The following is a 20,365-nucleotide window of genomic DNA, read 5'->3' as shown; positions in this document are numbered from 1 at the left end:
ATATTAATTTTAAGTTTTAATAAAGTTTCCTGATTATTTGAGTGATTTGCTGTTTTTTATAACGTGATTTTCTCAATTGTATAGGTGATTTGTAAAGTTTCATCTTTTAAGTGATTTGTGAGTGAGTGTTGTAAATTTATTTTCGGTGTTTTAATTTTGACATTCCTTTTGTAATTTAGAATGAGAAGGGGGGTAAAATAGACGTTTCAAAAGAGGACACAATTGCTCCCCCCTTCCCTTATATAATAGAGATGATCAGACAGGAGTACAGGACAAGGGAAGCTGGCTCGCATCCTCGATTAGGGCTATCAATCGTAGACACCACTTGATAACATGATATAAATTCTATTTGAAATTATCGAGGAATGACATGAAGTCAACCCAATTAGTTGCATATTATATTATGCAATTGATTTATTTTTGTCTTTTTATATCATTTTTAATACATTTGGAGGCCAAATCGAAATTGACATTAACACGATCCACTGACACGAATTGCTAGCCTAATTGTCGTGCATGTGCCTCACTCGTGTTGTCATGTTGTAACTTTATCGTAATAGGCTTTAAAATCATGACTTTATCATGCTTTTGTGATTCATGTCTCATATCTTACTTTTCCATCCAAAGATATGGTCCAGCACGTACAATCTCTCAACCTATCATGTGTGCCTACCTTATTCCCATGTTATATGATACTTTATTCTTCTAATATACTTTCTAAACCCATCAATTATATTACAAAACAAAAACTTTTTGGGCTATTTTGCTTTTAGTCCAAAGCCCAACAAAATCCAAAGCCCATGGACTTGTATAACAGTATTTTGTAGGTTTGTGTTTGAACTATGGAAAAATGAGTAAGTTATACTTGGTGGTAAAAAAAAACAGGCCGAGTCAAAATGAACAGCTCAATATATTTTATCATAGGGCCATCCGGATTCCCAACAACTCAAACTCTTTCGTCTATCCTATCTCCATTCGAAGAGAGCTCGAATTCTCAACCTATGACACTGAAGGAGCTCTAGCCACTTGAACCTATAATCATGTATGGATGTACCTCATTATAATCATAAGTGACTAAATGCTCTTTTTTTAACATCTAAATTTGTCCCTAAAATTACTTAAGTGACAATGTTGCCGTATTCTTGAAAGATTCAACATTATTAGGAAAAAATTTCACCATATAATTGTCGAGAAAATGCCAATTCATCTCGAAGGTATACAAATTTTATAATCAAGTGGAATTTTCGTAAATAACATGTTATTGATATTAAGTCATTGAAGTTAAATATTAAGTCGTAATTTTTTTCTTATTTTAAAAAATTAAAAAAATAAAATTATAATTTAATATCTAAGCCAAACAATACAACTTAATAATACTAGTAATAGTTATTTACGAAAATGCCAGTTGATATATTAAGTTTGTACATTTTCAATATAACACCAATTATTAAAAGAGATGGTCTAATTTTAATATAAAAGTATACCTAATCACCAAATGGATTAAACTAGTTATTGAATGAAATCAAACTAGTTGCTATTGGCCTAAATCTGTTTTTAATATAAGGATTGTTATTATCTAATTTTAATTTAAAAGTAGGTAGTCTCTTACAAAACTAACTCTCAATATAAACTAGCGCTCGCTCTTGTAAATTGTAATGGCCACCTAAGCTTGGAAATCAGGTGAAAAACAAAATATTCATAAACATTTGAACAACAAAAAAAAAGTGAAGTTTGAAAATATAGTGTTAGGGGGGAACAAATCCGTATCGTGTTGGATCAATGATATCCCAAAAAAAGGGAGTTGAGTGTATTGGCAGAGGAGTAATGGCATTGTCAGTGTTGCTTGGCGTTCCTTCACTTTACTACTAGTATAAGAGGAGCCAAAAAAATAGAACTTGTTACGTAAACTTGGAAGAGGTGCATTAAAGGCCATATTAAAGAGGAGAGAGAAAGTTTTTAGTTGTGAAGAAGCAATTTTACACAAGTTAGCTAAGACATAGACACTATTGAGTATTGACTACCTCAACAAGATTGTAAACATATATAATACTTTGGGGTGGGTGGGAAATCTATAATCTATATGATCTGAAGATAATAATCATGCCTACAATTTCAAGTGTTTTATCAAGCTTTCCATTAACGAAGGCCAAGGCTCAGGCTCAGGCTCAGGCTCAGGCTCAGGCTCAGGCTCCTTGGAAGTTATTACTGATGAGAAGAGGATTAGTCGACAACACCACAAATTTTGGAGCCATTTCAGCTTCCCAAATATCAAGATTGCAAGTTAAGGTAGATAATTTCCAAGACCCTTTCAAGATCAACGATTTTGGGAAGGTATGGACTGTGGAGTAGTACTATTCCTTTATATATATATTTTTGCAATTTCAAGTCAAGGTTTATATATTTGCAATTTGTATTTAGAATGAAAATATAATTGTGGTTAATGAGCTAGAAAATAAAGGCAAGATAGAGAAAATAATAATGTATGTATTGTTAATATTGCAGAGCGTGGATGTGGATGATATTGATGAATTGGGCAAAAGGAGGTATAATGAAGATGAGCATGTGGTGGGACAAAATTTCTTGGTTAGACTGTATGAGCTTGATATCCATCAAAAGGCATCCTTGGAGGCTTTGTTAAACTATACACAGGTATTAGTAACACTTACCTTAACAGCTTTGATAGATAGATAGATGTCTCTTCTTCTTGTATGTTAATCTACCTTACCTTGTTGCATTGCATTGCCTTGTTTATTCTAACCTTAGCTCCAAATTACAAGCTAAGTTGTATTGGTAGTATAAATAATCGATCTTATTTTATTAATATAATATAATTAATTGCAGGAAACTGGTTTGAACCTATTTCAAAGTTCAGGACTAGTGGTAGAAGGGTTTGGTGTGTCAAAGGAGATGACTAGTCGAAACCTAATCTGGGTCATTGGAAGAATGCAAGTTCAAGTCAATTCTTATCCTTCATGGTATGTCTATGTCTTAGGTTAATAAATTAGCCTCAACATATTTAATCTTATGTCTATCCGTATTAGAAAAAGTAAGGCTAATTGGCTGTAATTACCTAATAAGTAACAATTGATAAATTATCAAATTTTCTAATATATATTTTCTTATGTAAGTAAACCTATGCTTCTTTCAAAAAAAAAAAAAAGAAGTTAACCTATGCTTACTTCTACTAATTAGAAAACTGTTTGGTCCCTTCCTTTTTTTATAAAAAAGAAAATATTTACTTGACCTTATAGATCCGGGTGGTCCTCATGAGTCATGCGAGATAGAGAGAAAGCAATAACTATCCCGATCTCTATAATATACACAATACAAATGCCATCAAATAATTTACTGTTTTATTGTCTCAAAATGTAATTTTAAAATATTAATATTTTATAAGTTTCACTAATTAATTATTAAAGATATTAACAATCAAATTAGTGCATTGACATATGTAAAAATTAATGTATTTTGGAACAAAAGAAATCTATTAAGTTCAATATTATTTAAAAGAGAGAAAATGTCACAATAAATTGCATTTATGTATTTATTATGTTTTTTCTTTATGTCTTTCATGAATGTTGCTTACTAGTACTTCTATATGTATCTTTTTTTTTTGACAATGCTTCTATATGTATCATTGTTGTCTTTCTAATACGTGTTTCAAAAGTTTCTTTTATAAATCTAATTAGGTGGTTATTATTTGGAAAATTTTGAACTATCATTATTCTACATTATTATACCATAAGTAATCTATCCAGAAGAAGAAGATTTTCCATTTTACTTTTTTTGAAAGTTCCAAATGGTTACAATATCTTCTTTATTTTTGGCAATATAGGTGGGTTTAATTTATTATATAGCTTCCACCAAGTACCAACCATGTAATTAATGAAAAAGGCATTTGGTCATGCAACTTGTCATTGGTGGTCCTAGACTTATAGTAGTGTTATTTTCTCATTGTTCTTATTAATATTTATTAAAAATAATAAATGATCAAAGTTCTACCTCAAATATTATGCGTACTTTAAGAAAAGTGCATGCGTATATGAAATGAGTATGGAGTATTGGCAGGGGAGACATTGTTGAAGTGGAGACATGGTGCTCAGGCTTATCAAAACATAGTCTGACTTGTAGCTCCAACCTAACAAATGCAAATACTGGAAAGAAGATCATGCGAGTTGACAGGTTCTCTCCAAACTTGAAACTTTTATAAAGTTATAATTAGACTCAGTAGTAATTAAGTATAAGTTAAATAACTGATGTATGTTTTGATAAATAAAACTAGTAATTATAACTAGTTATTTTCTTTCATGCATGTATATGCAAATAAAAAACAGTGAATTTGTGATGATTAATGAGAAAACAAGGCGGCTATCAAAAATTCCAGAGGAGATCAAAGCTAAAGGAGATCCTTATGTGAGAGATTATCTTCATCCCCTCCTAACTGTTAATAAGCATGACAAGCTTAGGAGATTACATAAACTTGATGAAGATAAAGCGGATTATATTCTAAGAGGAATTAAGGTGCGTCTTTTTCTTCTCTATATCCTTCTTACTCCTATAACAAATTATTTTATTAGCCATGTTTAACCCAATTCTTATCATTGTTTTTTTTAATGGGAATTCTTATCATTGTTAAAGTGATTAAAATTTGTAACGGATGGAGTGATTTATTTGCTGATATTAATTGTGTCTGTTTTATTTTTTTTTCTCATGTCGTTATTAATTATGATCAAAATCTTCATTCATTGCAGCCTTTATGGTTCGACTTGGACCCCAATCAGCATGTGAATAATGTCAAGTATATAAGCTGGATTCTTGAGGTATATCTATTAGTAACCTAATACTATTTTGACATCGAGCAGTACAAAGAAGGGGAAGGGGGAATTCGAACCTATAACCTCAATCTTAATCACTCGACCAAGACATCCTTGGTTCACATGAAAAGGGGTATTTGGTGAAATAACCATTAAATATATTCTTTAAGGGAGAATTTTTGGACATTATCATTGCAAAGTTTTAGTCACGTTGGTTTACTAATGTTAGGCATGCTTATATATATTACTGACGCAGGGAACCCCAGAAGAAGTGAGGGAAAACTATGAACTAGCGGCGATAACATTGGAGTATAGAAGAGAATGTGGGAGAGAAAGTGTGCTACAATCACTCTCAGGTGCATCCAATGAAGTTCCTCATGAATTTCATCATTTACTTCGTCTCGAAAATGGGAGTGAAGTTGCAAGGGCTAGAACCTTATGGAGGAGCTCCAATGAATATTGTTAGTGGATAATACTTCCTTGGTTTTAGGTACTAGTTTGCTAGTTTTAGTGTGGGCAGTGGAGAGATATCTATCCACGTTATTATTAGTAGCAGTTGCTTATTTTCTAGGATTTTAGTTTTATTGAGTTAACTTGCTACCTCTAGTTAAGGCTAGTTGTAATCATCTTATGAATTGAATTGAATTGAATTGAATTGAACACGAGCATGTTCTTGTTTCCGCTCTCTCATCTCTATATATTAATATCACCTAATGCTACGTTTGTGAAACAATCGGAGCATTTGACAAGTTGCAAAAGAAATTTTTTCCACTAGAGAAGTTCTTTGATTTCAGATTTAAAATTGTATTGGGAGTTTATCTTTTTATCTATCCTATTTTCCTAGTTTTCTTGCATTGTATCTCACTAGTTTTAGTTGTTCTCTGCATTAAGGTTTTGTATTTCTAGTCTTAGTCTTCTACTAAGAGGGTGTTGGTGTATTCCCTAACTACTGTTTGCTTGTTAGTGGATTAGTGGGCTTAGTATTTAGTCTTATGTGGTTCTAATAGTTTGATCCAAATGGTTGGTCACCTGGTTAATCCTTTTGGTATCTTTGAGTATGTTCGAAGTCTGAAAGATGAGGATAACACTTTTTACAGAAAATATGTTTTTAGCTTAGCAATTACAAGCTATTTTCAAGCCATCAAGATCTTGATCAATTTGAACTTGTCAATTACCTTGAGGTGGGAGGCTGCGAAAATTCGAGGGGAGGGGGGTGCGGGCTGCCGGTCACTGGGGTGGGGGAGAGGATGGTCATGACTCATCACTCATGCTTGATAAGGATGGTCGGTAGGTCAAAAATGCATTTTTGTTCATCTCGGGATGTTAACCGTGATAGTTGGCAGGTTGGTACTTGTTTTGACCGGATTCTCGTGATTCGTGTCCTATACGAGTGGTCAGTGGAGTCTGTTTTCGAATAAAACGTAGATTTCAAGGTAATAACAGATTTTTTGTCCGTCTCGGGATGTTTCCCTAAAAGTTGGCATATTGGTATTCGTTTCAACTTGATTCTCGTCATTCCTGCTCCTTAAGGATGGTCAAAAGAGTTCATTTTCTTAAAAAAAAATGTAGCTTTCTTCCTAAAAAAAACGTAGGTTTCGGGGTCAAAAAGACATTTTGTTATGAATCCGGAATATTGTCATTAAAGTTATCCTAGAAGTACTTTTTCGGTAGGATTCTTATTACTCGTGCCCCATAAAGGTGGTCAATGGAGTCCATTTTCGAGAAAAAACATTATTGTTTAGGTTAAAAGACAATTTCCTTTTAACTCGTACTCCAAGGTTTGTTCTGTCGACTCCACTGTTGGTGGAGTACACGTGTTGTATATTAATAAAATGGGAAAAAATGACCTATTGATCAAAAGTGATCAGTGCAAGAAAAATCACTTCAAGGTTGGATTATTTAAAAAAATAGATAGGTTGAATTATATTTAGCGAACCGGTTAAAAGTTGGATTACTAGAATATATTTTTCCTTTTAACTTTGATTGATTGACATGTTAACGATTTTCTTATGGGAATGTCAAACTATTTTTATTATGATATTAACATAATGATTATACTGAATTTGATTTCAAGAATGTCTACAAGTTTAATAAGGTTTTGAAAGCTGAATTTGTATTTGACAAGATTATATTAGGTTACTTGTGTATTTAAATTATAAATATATACTCCGGCCAAAGTTAGTTGTTTGTATTGTGTATTTCATGTTTGCTATTACTTTAGATGGCAATATGACGACTCATTTGGTCTTGTCAGATATGGTGAGCAGGTCTCATGTACCAATTGAGAAGATAATCCATTCGATTATACTAAGGCCTAAGGGATATTGGACTTATTAGTAATTTTTTTATGGTCGATTAACTTGTTTTTGATCAAAGCGGAACAAAGAAGCCCTAGCTAGATTATTTGCTCATTTCTGTTAATTTATACTTTCTGCTGTGACCTTGTAAACTGAATGATACAGAAAGATCTTGATAGTATTAACTATTAACTCAGTGATGGAAGTAAAAAAATCTGGACTAATTCCAAAAAGCAGTTACCTGAAAAACAATAATTACGGAAACAGGAGAAATAACTAAGGTATAAATGAAAAGCCAAAACATCATAAAAGTTAACGGTGCTGGCACAATCAACGAACTTGCAAACTTGTTTGTTTTTGTTGATGAACCTTCTTAAGTGCCATAAACTTGGCTGCTATCTCATCATAATCTGGCAACTTTGGGTGTACATGCTTTGGAGAAGCTGAATTCTTACCACTATGAACGTCCTCCTCTACCGGCAGATCAGAATTCGATCTATAAATTGTTTGATCTACTCTACTCTTCATTATCTCCATTTCCTGAGTCGCAGGCAATGCTACAGCTGCCTTAACATAGGGCACGACAGCCCAACAATTCGTAGGCGAAAAGCTATCCATATAATCATCAAAGGATGTTCGAGGCACATCAGGACTAGTAGTAGTTAATCCCATTTCTAGGATTTCCTCCCCTTCAACTTGGTACTCGGACACTTTTTCGACTCCTTGCTTTCCCTTGTGAAACATAATTGCATTGCTGTTATTGGTGTAAAAATAGCATGGTTGGTCTAAGCTACAATCACTTGATGCAACCTTTATACCATTCTGATCAACTACTTCTTTCTGATACTTCCTCCGACTATTGTTGGGCCTATGACTGTAATAAATCTCAGGTTGAAGGTCGTCTAAACTCTGTTTCTCCTTAGATACTGATCTCCTACTAGAAAACGATGAAGTTGATCCGAACATGAAAAATCTTTGATCCTGATCCACACAGTGCATGCCTTTCCCTTGTTTGGTAGGTGATTTGAACTCTTGCACATCATCCAGGTAGATAAATGAATCCTGATCAGAGTAGTACTGACCACTTGAGCTTTCTGAAGAACAGCCAGCTATTTCAACTCTCCTTACATCAGTAGCACTCATTTCATACTCATAATAAGGATTACTGATCAGTTGCGCACACTTGTGCACTTCTGCTAGTTTCGAAGTCACAGCAGTGGAGGGGGAAGATTGCAGCACAACAGAACAGCTACTGGAAGTGCTAATATTTTCCTTGACAGATGTTTCTTGCCCTTCAATCTCATATAATTCAGTAACCTGCAGCAAAATATAGCTCAGCTTGGTGATCACATGAGGAACTCTGACTTGTCCCTATCTAGGATTAGATTAAAAAGTCTAATTCCAGGTTTTTTTGAGTCTAACCTCCTATAGGCGTGTGTTCACTTCAACTTGCAAAAATAATAGTAAAAATGAGCTTTAATCAGCCAAATTGATCATATCAATAATTATGGGAATTGATACCTTTGGGGATTGCTCTTGAGAATCTGGCTTGTAGTCAAGTGCTAACTGCATTGGTTTATAGAAGAAATCTTTCACTATTTCATTCAACAATCTGTTCTTTTTTTCTTCGGAAACTGATAGTAGGGTTAACTTGTCTTTCATCTGCAATTTTAGCAGTATACTAAGCTCAAATACCAGTACTCAAACGCCAAGCAATTAGCAAATTCAAAGATTGATTAACAGACCTGACAGTTAACATGGTTTTCAGGGTGCAATTCAAGTACGGAGGTGGTAAACTTGTGACCATAACACTTGTTGAAGAGGTCCCTGACGCGCCTAAGTTCTGGAAGATCGCTGCATCTTGCTGAGGCGAAGATGAGGGTCGAAATAGCCTCGTTCACATCTTTTGGAAGGTTTCTTCAAAGTGTAATGAAATGGTAAAATGCATGCCATGTTAGAGGTGCAAGTAGAGCATGAGAAAGTAAGGCGGGAATTCAAGCTACATTTACTTACTTGTGTCTACGAATAAAGGAAAGGTTTAGTATTATGAACTCCGAGAATTGATCCAACAAGTCGTAAACAAAAATCATCTCTTCATCCATGTATAATTGTTCAATCTGAATAAAATTATATTGAGGTAATAAGTTAGCTTATAGAAAATCGTAAAGAAATAATGGTGGTGGTGGGTATAGTGGTATAACAATTAACAAGACGATTCAGAGTTTGACACTGACACACCCTCCTTAACAAGGTGAATTGTGATACCCACAGGCCACAGCCACAGGCCACAAGTACATACATACTAAGGCCTAAGTAGTAAGATGGTAGTGAAAGAATCTGAAATACTTGTACGATGGTTAAGTTAGGTAAATACTACTATTAGATATGCATAATGCATGTTACATGTAGTAGAGGATTTAAATACCCTGTTGAAAGCAATCTGTCGGTATCCATATTTGAAAAGCTGAGCAATGTCTTCTCTTAGTTGCTGAGCAATAACAATTCTTTTGTTCTTGAGAATCTTCAAACGACATTGAACTCTCTTGATCAATTTCTTGCTGGTGAATCAAAAATGGTAAAAATTAACTTAATGATAAATATATGTAACTTACATTAAACAAAAATTAATGTCGAGTACCAAAAAAATGATATACCACTTGGAAGCTTTTCTCCATCCAAATAAGACGTCAAACATGTTTCTAATCTGCAGAGAGAGATGCCTATTTCCTTGTAATCGTCAAATTTCGTACGGTTACAAACTTCTTCATCGAGCTCCTTATTACTAAGAAAGAAGAGGAACGAGCTTTTTTACAATGATAACTAACATGTAACATCCCACTACTCCACTACCATTAGGCACTAGTCCCAGTAGTTTAACCGTTTTCCTTCTCTCTCATTTCCTCCACACCCCTTGCCCCTTACCTCCCACTAACTCTCCAAACTCCAATTTTATTTAATTCATAATTACAAAAATATCACCAATATATATTTTCAAACTTGTTGTAATCTTATATCATGTTTACTCATATTTATTATTTGTATCATCATTTCGTACAAGCCTCAAGCCTTCCCCTTTCTTCCCTCATAGTCATCACTCATCACACTCCAAAAATTGCAAAATTTATCAACTTATTTTTCAGTTGCTCCAATATATATATACATGTTTTTTTTTCCCTGTATTATATGCTCTTATTTAAAATTGTGGGGAGGAAGAAAGTTTTAAAAGGGTAATGAAGATTGAAGGTAAAACGAATTGAATTAGTTTTTCGGGGAAGTAACAATTTTATTTTCAATTAGCCTATATTGTTATAGATGATTTTACTCCCTGAATATTCCAAAAACAGAGAGATAATAAAATGTGCAACTCATACGCTGATATGCACTATGTTCTTTTCATTTGTTTTGTTTTTCATGGTCAAAGTGTATAAGTTTTGACTGTTTTTTTATTTCAAAAAAAAAAACTTAGAAAGATATTAGTTAAAATGTATATGATCAAAGTACTAGTAAGTCTTACATAACGTTGTCTTTTAATAAAATTATGATAAAACCACCTTAATTTGTGCCCTAAAAGAATCACGTTATAAGCGGATACTTTATAAAGGGTCACTTTTGACTAATAGGTCACCTTGTAGCTCAAAAAGGTCGCCTCTACTACAACTGACTCTTTTAAGGCAACAAGTTAACCTCATATTATCATAAGTTATGGTAAGGCAGTCTTATACTACCTCTTTTTTTTAGATGCAATATATACTATTTAAGTAAATAAATTAAAATAATCAAATATTATATCTAATAAAAACACAAAGGTAGTATGAATTTAACTTTCATAGTATAGTATGTGAGCAGTATAAAAGTTTAAAGTAACACAACTACTAAAATACAGATGGGGTAATTAGTAAAGTAGCGATATAAGTCAAGTTCGAACAAAAGCTCCGCACGTCCTTCGAATCTTCGATTACATACCCAAAAGATTAAAGAACCATACTTTGAAATCACAAAGTAATTACTCGTCGCTGGGGTGAGATTGGTGCTGATATAATAAATTTGCATTAATTTAACACTTGCATCCACTGATAGATATCAGCTACAGTTTAATTGGTGCAGATAAATGCATCATACAACCGTATTATGCACCAGGAGCCTCTGAGACACACAATTTATACAAAGACCCTATTAGAAAACTCCACAACCTAATTGAACAGCATCTGAAACTGTCATTCCTAGTCAAAACCCAGCATTTGGTTACAGAAGCAAATTACTAATGTAAGTAAAGGGGTATTAACAGCATATGTTCATTCGGGTGACCTCTATTAGCTCCATGACCGACCCGTATTGTAGCGGCTCCTCCTTTCAGGGTAACCACCTGAGGCAGAAAAACGTGTTCAAAGTGTGAGCTCTACAATGTATGAATAGTATTGGGAATTTCAGAAATTTCCATTAAAATAAGTAAGCATATTATGCTTCCTAAAATGTATTTGTTCTAACCATATGAAAAATGTATTTGTACTTACCATATGAATCTCCCAAATGTCACGCCTCAGTATAATATCCATTACTAAGTTGAACTTCCTCTGGTTTTTTTTACTTGCAATGTTTTGACATTTGCACCACTTACACTTACTTTGACCAAAAATTTGTAAATAATATAGAACACAAATTTTAGCATGTTAGGTGGTGTTTGGATTTATCTCAATATATATTTACAAGCGTTCAAATTTTTTATAATTTTTACAAATATATAATTGGAGATATTAATGGCCAGTGTTATATATCGGCAAGCATAAAAGTCAAAACGAATAGAAAAAAAAAAAAAAAAAAAGGGAGGAAGTATGTATGTAACCACAAACACTACTACTGTTGATTCACTCGTCAGACTACCAGAAAATTCTTACCAAAACCACAAACACTACTACTGTGGATTTATCTCATGCTACTGTTGTATCTAATTTCTAAAATGCAATATAGCACAATAAAAATTAGTTTGAGGGATTGCTGGAAAGAGAACTGGACTAACTGAACTTATTGAGATGGCAAAAAGAATGAGCAGTGAAGCCACCACAATCAACTTACCAGCTAAAGGAGTTGGGGCACCTTTGCCCATAGCAGCCAGCTCAGGATTAACCTTCTGTCCAGCTTCCTCGAGAATGGCAATAAGTTCCTTCGCAAATCGAGCATTTGCAGCGGTGAAAAAAGTGTATGCTGTTCCAGTGGCCCCAGCTCTCCCTGTTCTACCAATACGGTGAACATAGTCTTCAAGTGAACCAGGGAAATCATAGTTTATCACAAATTTTACGTCTTTCACATCTGCCACAGACCGTTTAAATACATCGTAAGGAAACAAGGATACAACGAAAAGGTGTAAGCTATTGAGATAATTAGATGAAAAATAAAAGATGAACTGCACTTTCGAAACAAAAGCCAAGTTCATTGAGCATAGCAGCATAAATAACTTCATCTGACAAACTCTTGTTACTGTAGAACAATTTAGACAGTGCCTGAGCCCCTTGATCATTATTTTAATTTGAAGGCGTGCAGAACTCATGACAAGGCAAGAACTCATCAAGGATCAAGTGGACCATGTAGCTTGTATACTCCCTCCGTCCCATAATATAGTGCATATTTCATTTTTGGTGGGTCAAACTTTAAAATCTTTGACCGAATATTCTCATTTGTATATATATAAAAACATATTCATGTGAGATCTTGTTAGATTCGTCTCAATGTGTAGTTTCATAATATCAACTTTTTATATTTTTTATTAATATGGAATTGAAGATATTAAAGGTCAAAGTTACGTCTTGGAGACCGTGTAAAAAAGAAACAAGCACTATATTATGGGACGGAGGGAGTATCTATATATAAAAGACGATCACAATGTGATGCCCTATGCCCCCTGGCCTGGAGTTTGTTAAGCATGGTATTTAACACATGTAGCATGCTGAAAGAAAAGTAGTAGTACCAGCTAATACCGAGACCCATTTGATTAGAATAAATTCATATAGACTCTAATAGGTCTGTGTACCAGCTCAGATTATGTTTGTTGAGATTATAAAGAGATTATGTAACTCAGATCTGAATTTTCTTGTAAACTTCTATACAATACCCCTCCATCCCAGATTGGTTTAAGAACTTCCCCAAAATAATTTGAAAACTTCCTTTTTGGTATCGTCTGACCACTTTTTGTTATTCTTACCTCATTTTTGGGGCCTACTATCTCATTCACATCTACTTTACCAAAAAATATAATACATAATCCAGAAATATCACATCACACCATACTTACTTTTGTATTAGAATGAGTGAATGACAATAGATAATACAACTTATCTCCTAAAATTTGTTCTCTATTAAGTGCTCAAAACTTAAATTATTTCAGGATGAGGAGTAGCAGTATGATGGTATTATGGTAATCATATATTTACTTATTCAGAAGTGTTTAACTTCAACCCTTCAGTCAAGAATATAGCCTATCAGAGCTGTAGTGCAACAACAGTGCTCAGACGTTAGATGATTGATATGGTCTAACATATAATAGCATATGCATGAAAGAAACATACCTAGGCCACGAGCTGCAACATCTGTAGCAGTCATTATAGGACTCTTGCCAGATTTAAACTCTGACAGCACCCAATCCCTTTCTGCTTGGCTCTTATCCCCGTGAATTGAAAGAGCAGGCCAACCATCCATGCGAAGCTGCCGAGTAATCTGATCACATCCCTTTTTAGTGTCCATAAATACCAAAATTCGACTTCCATCCATTATATCCTCCAGCAGATCCACCAGTCTAGAACAAATTACAAGTTAGTCCCACACAGCTGGCATTATTAAAAAGCACAAGTACTTGGACAAAATAAATGCTTTAAGCTGAGTATTTAGAAGACCGAAATTAAAAATATGTCTCCTTACTTCTTATACTTCTGATTCTCAGAGACAATCTCCACAATCTGACGGATCGCGTGGTTAGCTTTTAAGTCTGGAGAGCCAATGATCACCTACAGATGATAATCAAAAAGCTAAACAATAGTCTTTGTGTTTCTAACATTCTTATAATGCTCTATCATGACAACACATAGTACGAAATCCAAAACAAGGGACTCTGAAAAGAATTCACTCCATCAAATCACTTAATAGCTACAACAAACAAACTATAATTCAATCTCTAACCTTCATATAACATCGTCAAATATATAACAACTCCAGAAACAATTGCAGCATTTTTCAACAGATAATAAGGCAATCTTCTAAATCTTAAAATTAAAAAAAGAGCTTCCTTTTCTTGAAGAGTGGAAAGGCAGAGGGTGGAGGCTTTGAAGAGCACCCACGATCCACTGTTGGTACCAAAAGACCATCTCCCTTACAAGTTACAGTCATCTAAAGTTTAACCTTTCCTTTGCAACAACTCACCAGATTTAAATGTGCAGAAATCATTACTTTCAACTAACCAAAGAATTTCAAGTGGTTTCAGAGTTCAGACCCAAAATTCATACCCTTCCGTCCCTAATGAATGCAACATGTTGACTGGCACGATTGTATAACCAAAGAGCACAAAGAAGTGTCAACACAAGCAAAAGTTACCAAAACAAGACAAGTCTCATTTAGTCGTTTATGTTGTGATGTACAGAAAAAGTAAGTGATATTTGGCACAAAGGGAGTTTATCATTGAAAGTCGAGTATTACCTTATATGCATTATGTAGAAACTGCCTAGCAAGTTGCTCAACTTCCTTTGGCCAAGTGGCACTCCAGTATAGCGTTTGACGATCTGGTCGAATCTGCATTGAGAAGCACACACCACGATGTCAAAATTATGTCTGCCAAATGCATTTTAGCCCACCACTTCTCGTCGAGTTCAACTAGACAAGTCAACTTGTATCAGGATATATGATTAAAAACAATATTTTCTTAGATACAAGTACTAATTGTAATTTGTACATGCACTGCAAAACATGTATCCATGAAACTTTATCATCTTTAACTGTCCCAAGAGCCAAATGCCTAGTTGGAATAAGTAAATAATCCTAAAGTCATGTGCTGACTACCTATAAATGTAAATACTTAATGATTAGTAAATGTCAAACTGAATAAACACTATCAATGTGATTGATTGCATGTATGCAGATCACATTTGTATGGAACATATGCTCTACATATTACCCACCATATGTTAAGAAACAAACGGCTCAATACGATATGAATGTCGAGGTAAATTATAGGAAGATCTTTTAACTCATGAGGTTTACTCCCGAGAACGTCCCGATCAAGAAGCTAAAAGCATAAGAATTTTAAACATGGGTTAACCTTGGACTTGCAAAATTGCCTAGTTGGTGATACTTTTGACTCCTTAGAGGCTTAGAGAGACAATTTGAGAAAACAGCTCACCCTGGCAAGACCACCAGTCCCGCAGAGGCGAACTTCGGAGGGGAAAATAGAGAGCAAAACCCAGACCACCAGGTATCAGAGGTTCGACAAGAAAAAGAAGCAAAACAGGGGATTCAAGGAAATAACATAAGGTGAAACCGTAATTTCAATGGTGTGAACCGAAACCCGGACAATGGGAAAGCTGAGAAAGTTTACCACATACCACACTACAAAAAATTGCTCTGACAACCACACAAGGAAAGACTCTTTAGGAACCTTGTAGAATGCCGCAACCGCACTAAATTGGGTCACCAGGCTCACCAGTGTTACTCAAAGGGGAGGGGTGACCAAAATGCGAATAATATAGACCCAAAGGAGGTCACTAAAACCAGATTGCATCTACAATGTAGGCAGCCATACATGGGTAATGGGAAGAATAATCAGAACCGTGTGATATGAGAGTTTGGATGAGGGAGCCCAAGGTTAGCTTCCTAGCAGGGGAGGGTTGTATATATCATGAGATGAGGACGTGTAAGTTGATAAGTGGCATAGCATAGCAAGGACGTTGCGATCTGCATGTAATACCCATAATTGCATAAAAAAAAAATTTGATGGTATATCCTATACCAGCAAGGTGCGCCTTTAATCTCGGGAACACTTATGATAAGATATTTCACATATAAACACGCATGAATTGATCTTGGGATGGAATGATAGATGACATTCTAGGAAGCTTAACATGTATTGGTATGTGGAATCAATAGTCGGTCCTAGATAACTCTGTCAGTCTCTTCCCAAGATAAGAGAGATCGAAAGAAGAACACACCAAAAGGACTATATATAGTTCTATAGCCTTTTTTATGTTTTGGGATTGGGTGCATTTGATGATAGATTGCCGCTACGAAAGGTATTTTGAGATTAAGGTAAACCCTCGTTTTTTGCTATCAGAGATAACCCAAAGCTTAAGACACATCAGGAAACAAGAATATCACCAAGAAACTACGATGTAGGTTTGTACCACAGACCACCGTAAATCTGAGCTAAAGCCAATAATGACTACAACTTAATGTAGATATAAGTTAGTCTCCACAAAACCTATTAAAAAATCTCTCTTTCTTCTCCTTCCCCTAATATGCACTAATCTGCAAGGAGCCATCCTGGAAGGTTCCTCATCAGCAGCCAGAGGTGACTCAGCAGCCAGAGGTGACTCAGCAGGATGGCTGATTATTCTCCTAGTACTAATGATTAGGCACCAGAGTAGTGGAAGAGAGAATTGTACTGAAGAATAGTACTAGAGTAGTGGAGAGAAAGAAAGTGATATGCGCACTGTAGACAGCAGTAGTTGGTAGTATAAATAAGAGAAGAATAGGAGAGAAGCTCATCATGAAAATTATATTGTAATAGCGTGCCTTTGGGAGAGATTCTCACCTCTCGAAAGTGAGTTAGTTTGTATTAGTTGGTTTTCCTCCATTAATACATCCATATCCTTGAGTTGGTCTAAGAAAACTTTTTTGGTTTCTAGCATACTCCACCTCTAATTGTGAAAATCTTATGGTTTTAATCTCTATGCATATGAAACTAAGTTGCCAGCTTAGCCAACATACGAGAAAACAAATCACACAATTAAATATTGAGGAATTTCAAGTAATATCTTTGATTGATTTTTGAGCATTGAGGCAAATACTGGTTTCCCCCACACAATATACTGACCTTTTCAAGGATTACCCTCTATTGCATTACTTACCACCCCCAACCCCCAAGGGGGGGGGGGAGGAGAGGGAGAGGAGAGGAATAAATATAGTCCAACAACCATCATTCAGATTAGACGTCCAACAAGAAAAACAAGTACAACCTTACTGTCAAGAGGTTTGAAAGGGAGGTGAGATACAGTTAGTTCGGTAATGACATTGCAAGATACCTATAGATGTAAACATAGCCTACAATATGTTATTAATATATTTATGTCATTTTCTTCCTGAAACATAAAGTTAGATGTACTGACTGGGTTTCATCATAAGAGTAACAGCATAACATGATACAGAATGAAATATGAAGAATGATAATGTGGAGTGGCTGGAACCTGAGACACAATTTTGCGAATTTGAGGTTCAAAGCCCATGTCGAGCATTCGATCTGCCTCATCCAAGACAAGGTAGGTGACCCTACGCAAATTAGTGTGGTTGGATTCCAACATATCAATCAACCTTCCAGGTGTTGCAATTACTATCTCAACACCTGCAGAGAAAGAATATATCTGGTAAGGGTAAGAGACCTGTATCAACTCAAGTGGATGAACAGATATCTTAATAGGAATAGGAAGAGGAAAAAGGAAAAAATAAATGAGTAGCACCTAAAAGAAGAAGCGGAGATGACGAAAGTGGCAATATGATAGGAAAGCATCTGAAAAATCGTTGTCCCGTTTGGTACTTGATGGACAAAATGATGGTGAAAGTGAAGCAGGCAAGCAGCACCTACCTTTATTGAGATCACGAACTTGAGGTCCCTTAGGAACCCCGCCATAGATGCAGGTATTCTTAATCCTTGATGAAGCACCAAACTTAGTGGCTTCTTGTTGAATTTGTACAGCAAGTTCCCTAGTGGGAGCGAGAACTAATACAATGGGACCGTCACCATGAGCTAAGAAAAAGAAAAAGGAAAAGGCATGGGAAGTAAAGTTAATGGCAATTGGCTGATTGAGTTAGCAAAGAAAAAAGAGTAATTGGGGAAAACGAAAGTGAATACATAGAATGGGCTGAGCATTGACATGGACAATAGCAGGTAGCAAGTAGGCAAGCGTTTTCCCTGATCCAGTTTCAGCAAGACCAATAAGATCTCGACCCTTTAGGGCCATCGGCCATCCTTGAGCTTGAATAGCTGTGGGTTCAACGAATCCAGCCTTCTTAACCTCTTCTAAAACATACTCTGAAGTTGAAGTTGAAGTTGAAGTTGAAGTTGCAGTTAAGAACAATTAGGTCATGGAAACAATTTTTACAATAAAATACAATACGATACAATACAATATACATGTAAGTAGTAACCCTAGCAGGAGAATACCTGGGAAGCCGACATCGGAGAAGGTTTTAACAGGCTTGGGGACGTCACGGCCCTCGATTGTGATATCCCTAACTCTCCTATACTGAGCAACCTCTTCGTCAGTCATGGCAGCGATAGAGGGTGTTTCCACGTAGAAATTCTTCTCAAAAGGCGTCAATCCGTCTAAATCCAATTTCCTTTGAGGCGAGGAATCTCTTCTCGGCGCCGGAGCTCCAATTCGACCTCCGCCGCCATATTCACTACCTGTCGATGCTCCGTAATCACTGCAATAAAATAACCATTACAATTAATTTAGGGTTAGGAATTTAATTTGGTAAACAAACAGAGTAGAGAGAATAACCAACCTGCGACGGTCGCGGTAGGAAGTAGGATCAGTAGACCGAGAATCGTAGCGACTCATTATTTCTTCAACACCACTCCTGAGTCCGCACAAAGCTTCTATGGATTTTATTTCTTCCTAATTCCCAGCAATTAGCAAACTCAATAAACTAGGGCTGCGCACTTACACCACTCTATTCATCTCCCATTCTGTATTCTCAGTTTCTCGCCTTTTTGTTTTTGTCTTTACCTCACATTTCCCTAACTCATAACCATTTTATGCAAAATTTATTCAGATCACAACATATAAAAAGAGCATAGTATGTTACAATCAAAAATATCAATCTAAATAGATACTTATAATCCGGTCATATATAATCTGGTCATATGTTCAATTTTTATCTAGTATTGTAGCTTTTCCATATTTGAAATCAACCAAATATTTTTCTAGGATTCCTTGGTAAGTAAATATATGTGTTGTGGTTTGGTTGGAAAAAATAAGGGAAATAGACATTTTCAAGAAATTTTATTTTCTACAAAATTGAGAAAATAACTTACCTAGGTCCTTCTAAGTAAGTGGAACTTCCCTTGGGAAATAGAACTTCCTTTGGGAAAATATAACTTCCCATGTTCAACTAAACAAAAAAATGTACTTTTTAGAAAATAAAATTTCATGGACAATGCAAATTCATGAGAAGTCATTTCCCAACTTCAACCAAACGAGCCTTTGGTGTATTAGATTCAATTCATTCAAGTATACCCAATTAAGTTATAAAAATATGTACAATAGGCATCAAATTGTAAAATATTTTGTAGAAAATAAAGGACATTTAAAATATTTTAAGTTTGGAATGTTAAACACTCCCCCCCTCCCCCCCAAAAAAAAACTTCTTAAAATCGCCCCAAGAAAGATTGAAAATTATTATACTCAAGCACGCCTTCAAGTCCATGTCTCCGGATTTCCATGAATAAGAACAAGACTTATTATATCTTTCACCAAAGCAAAAAAATTTTACAATCCATACTATACTAGCCTTGACACAAAAAAATTAATATATTTAATTTCACATCGACTCCTTTTGTTCTAATACTCCCACAATCTTCAACCCGATAATAGCAAAGGAAAAAAACAAACTCATAATATAATTGAGATTAAGTACCCCCACTAAGAGAGAAATAAACTTACACCGGCAAGTAGAAAATTATTATACGAAAAAGATAAAAGCATTGTAATAATAAAGAAAATCTATTAAAATAGGACTTATTATCAACTAATTAGTAACTTCAATGGCAGCTCATAGAAGAAAATAAAGGTTTGAGAGAAGAGACGAGACACAAATGAAGAGGCTATACTTCACAAACAATGAGGTTGAACATAGTTTATGGTTTGCTTTGCAACTAGGAACATATCCTTCAAAAATGGCATCGTTATATCAATCTGGCATGGCTAATATAGGAGTCCAACAAATATAAATTGAAGAAAAGGAACACGACCAAATATTAATATCGAATACTACAATTTAACA

At 35.0% G+C, this 20,365-nt stretch overlaps 3 protein-coding genes across 3 annotated transcripts; 1 reads left to right on the top strand and 2 right to left on the bottom strand.

Moving 5' to 3' along the window:
• The first annotated feature begins 1,711 nt into the window (after positions 1 to 1,711).
• LOC104900372 (acyl-[acyl-carrier-protein] hydrolase FATB2, chloroplastic) lies at positions 1,712 to 5,494 on the top strand. Its single transcript, XM_010687786.4, has 7 exons — positions 1,712 to 2,331; positions 2,503 to 2,649; positions 2,842 to 2,975; positions 4,069 to 4,182; positions 4,335 to 4,521; positions 4,752 to 4,820; positions 5,071 to 5,494. Exons 1-7 carry the CDS (start codon positions 2,101 to 2,103, stop codon positions 5,278 to 5,280), a joined length of 1,092 nt encoding a protein of 363 aa, XP_010686088.2. The 5' UTR covers positions 1,712 to 2,100; the 3' UTR covers positions 5,281 to 5,494.
• Positions 5,495 to 7,314: 1,820 nt separating this feature from the next.
• Positions 7,315 to 9,216, bottom strand: LOC104900479 (uncharacterized). Its single transcript, XM_019250666.2, has 4 exons — positions 9,125 to 9,216; positions 8,857 to 9,028; positions 8,633 to 8,773; positions 7,315 to 8,428 (listed from the first exon to the last, which is right to left on the bottom strand). Exons 1-4 carry the CDS (start codon positions 9,211 to 9,213, stop codon positions 7,442 to 7,444), a joined length of 1,389 nt encoding a protein of 462 aa, XP_019106211.2. The 5' UTR covers positions 9,214 to 9,216; the 3' UTR covers positions 7,315 to 7,441.
• Positions 9,217 to 11,142: 1,926 nt separating this feature from the next.
• On the bottom strand, positions 11,143 to 19,159 carry LOC104900371 (DEAD-box ATP-dependent RNA helicase 20). Its single transcript, XM_010687785.3, has 10 exons — positions 18,866 to 19,159; positions 18,522 to 18,784; positions 18,210 to 18,389; positions 17,943 to 18,104; positions 17,548 to 17,702; positions 14,789 to 14,881; positions 14,018 to 14,103; positions 13,669 to 13,895; positions 12,182 to 12,415; positions 11,143 to 11,474 (listed from the first exon to the last, which is right to left on the bottom strand). Exons 1-10 carry the CDS (start codon positions 18,919 to 18,921, stop codon positions 11,422 to 11,424), a joined length of 1,509 nt encoding a protein of 502 aa, XP_010686087.1. The 5' UTR covers positions 18,922 to 19,159; the 3' UTR covers positions 11,143 to 11,421.
• Between the last annotated feature and the right edge of the window lie 1,206 nt (positions 19,160 to 20,365).

This window comes from Beta vulgaris, chromosome 7 (assembly GCF_026745355.1).
Source record: "Beta vulgaris subsp. vulgaris cultivar EL10 chromosome 7, EL10.2, whole genome shotgun sequence".
Lineage (NCBI taxonomy): Eukaryota > Viridiplantae > Streptophyta > Magnoliopsida > Caryophyllales > Amaranthaceae > Beta > Beta vulgaris.
The sequence above is the reverse complement of the archived record's forward strand: the minus strand, read 5'-3'. Positions and strand labels throughout refer to the sequence as shown.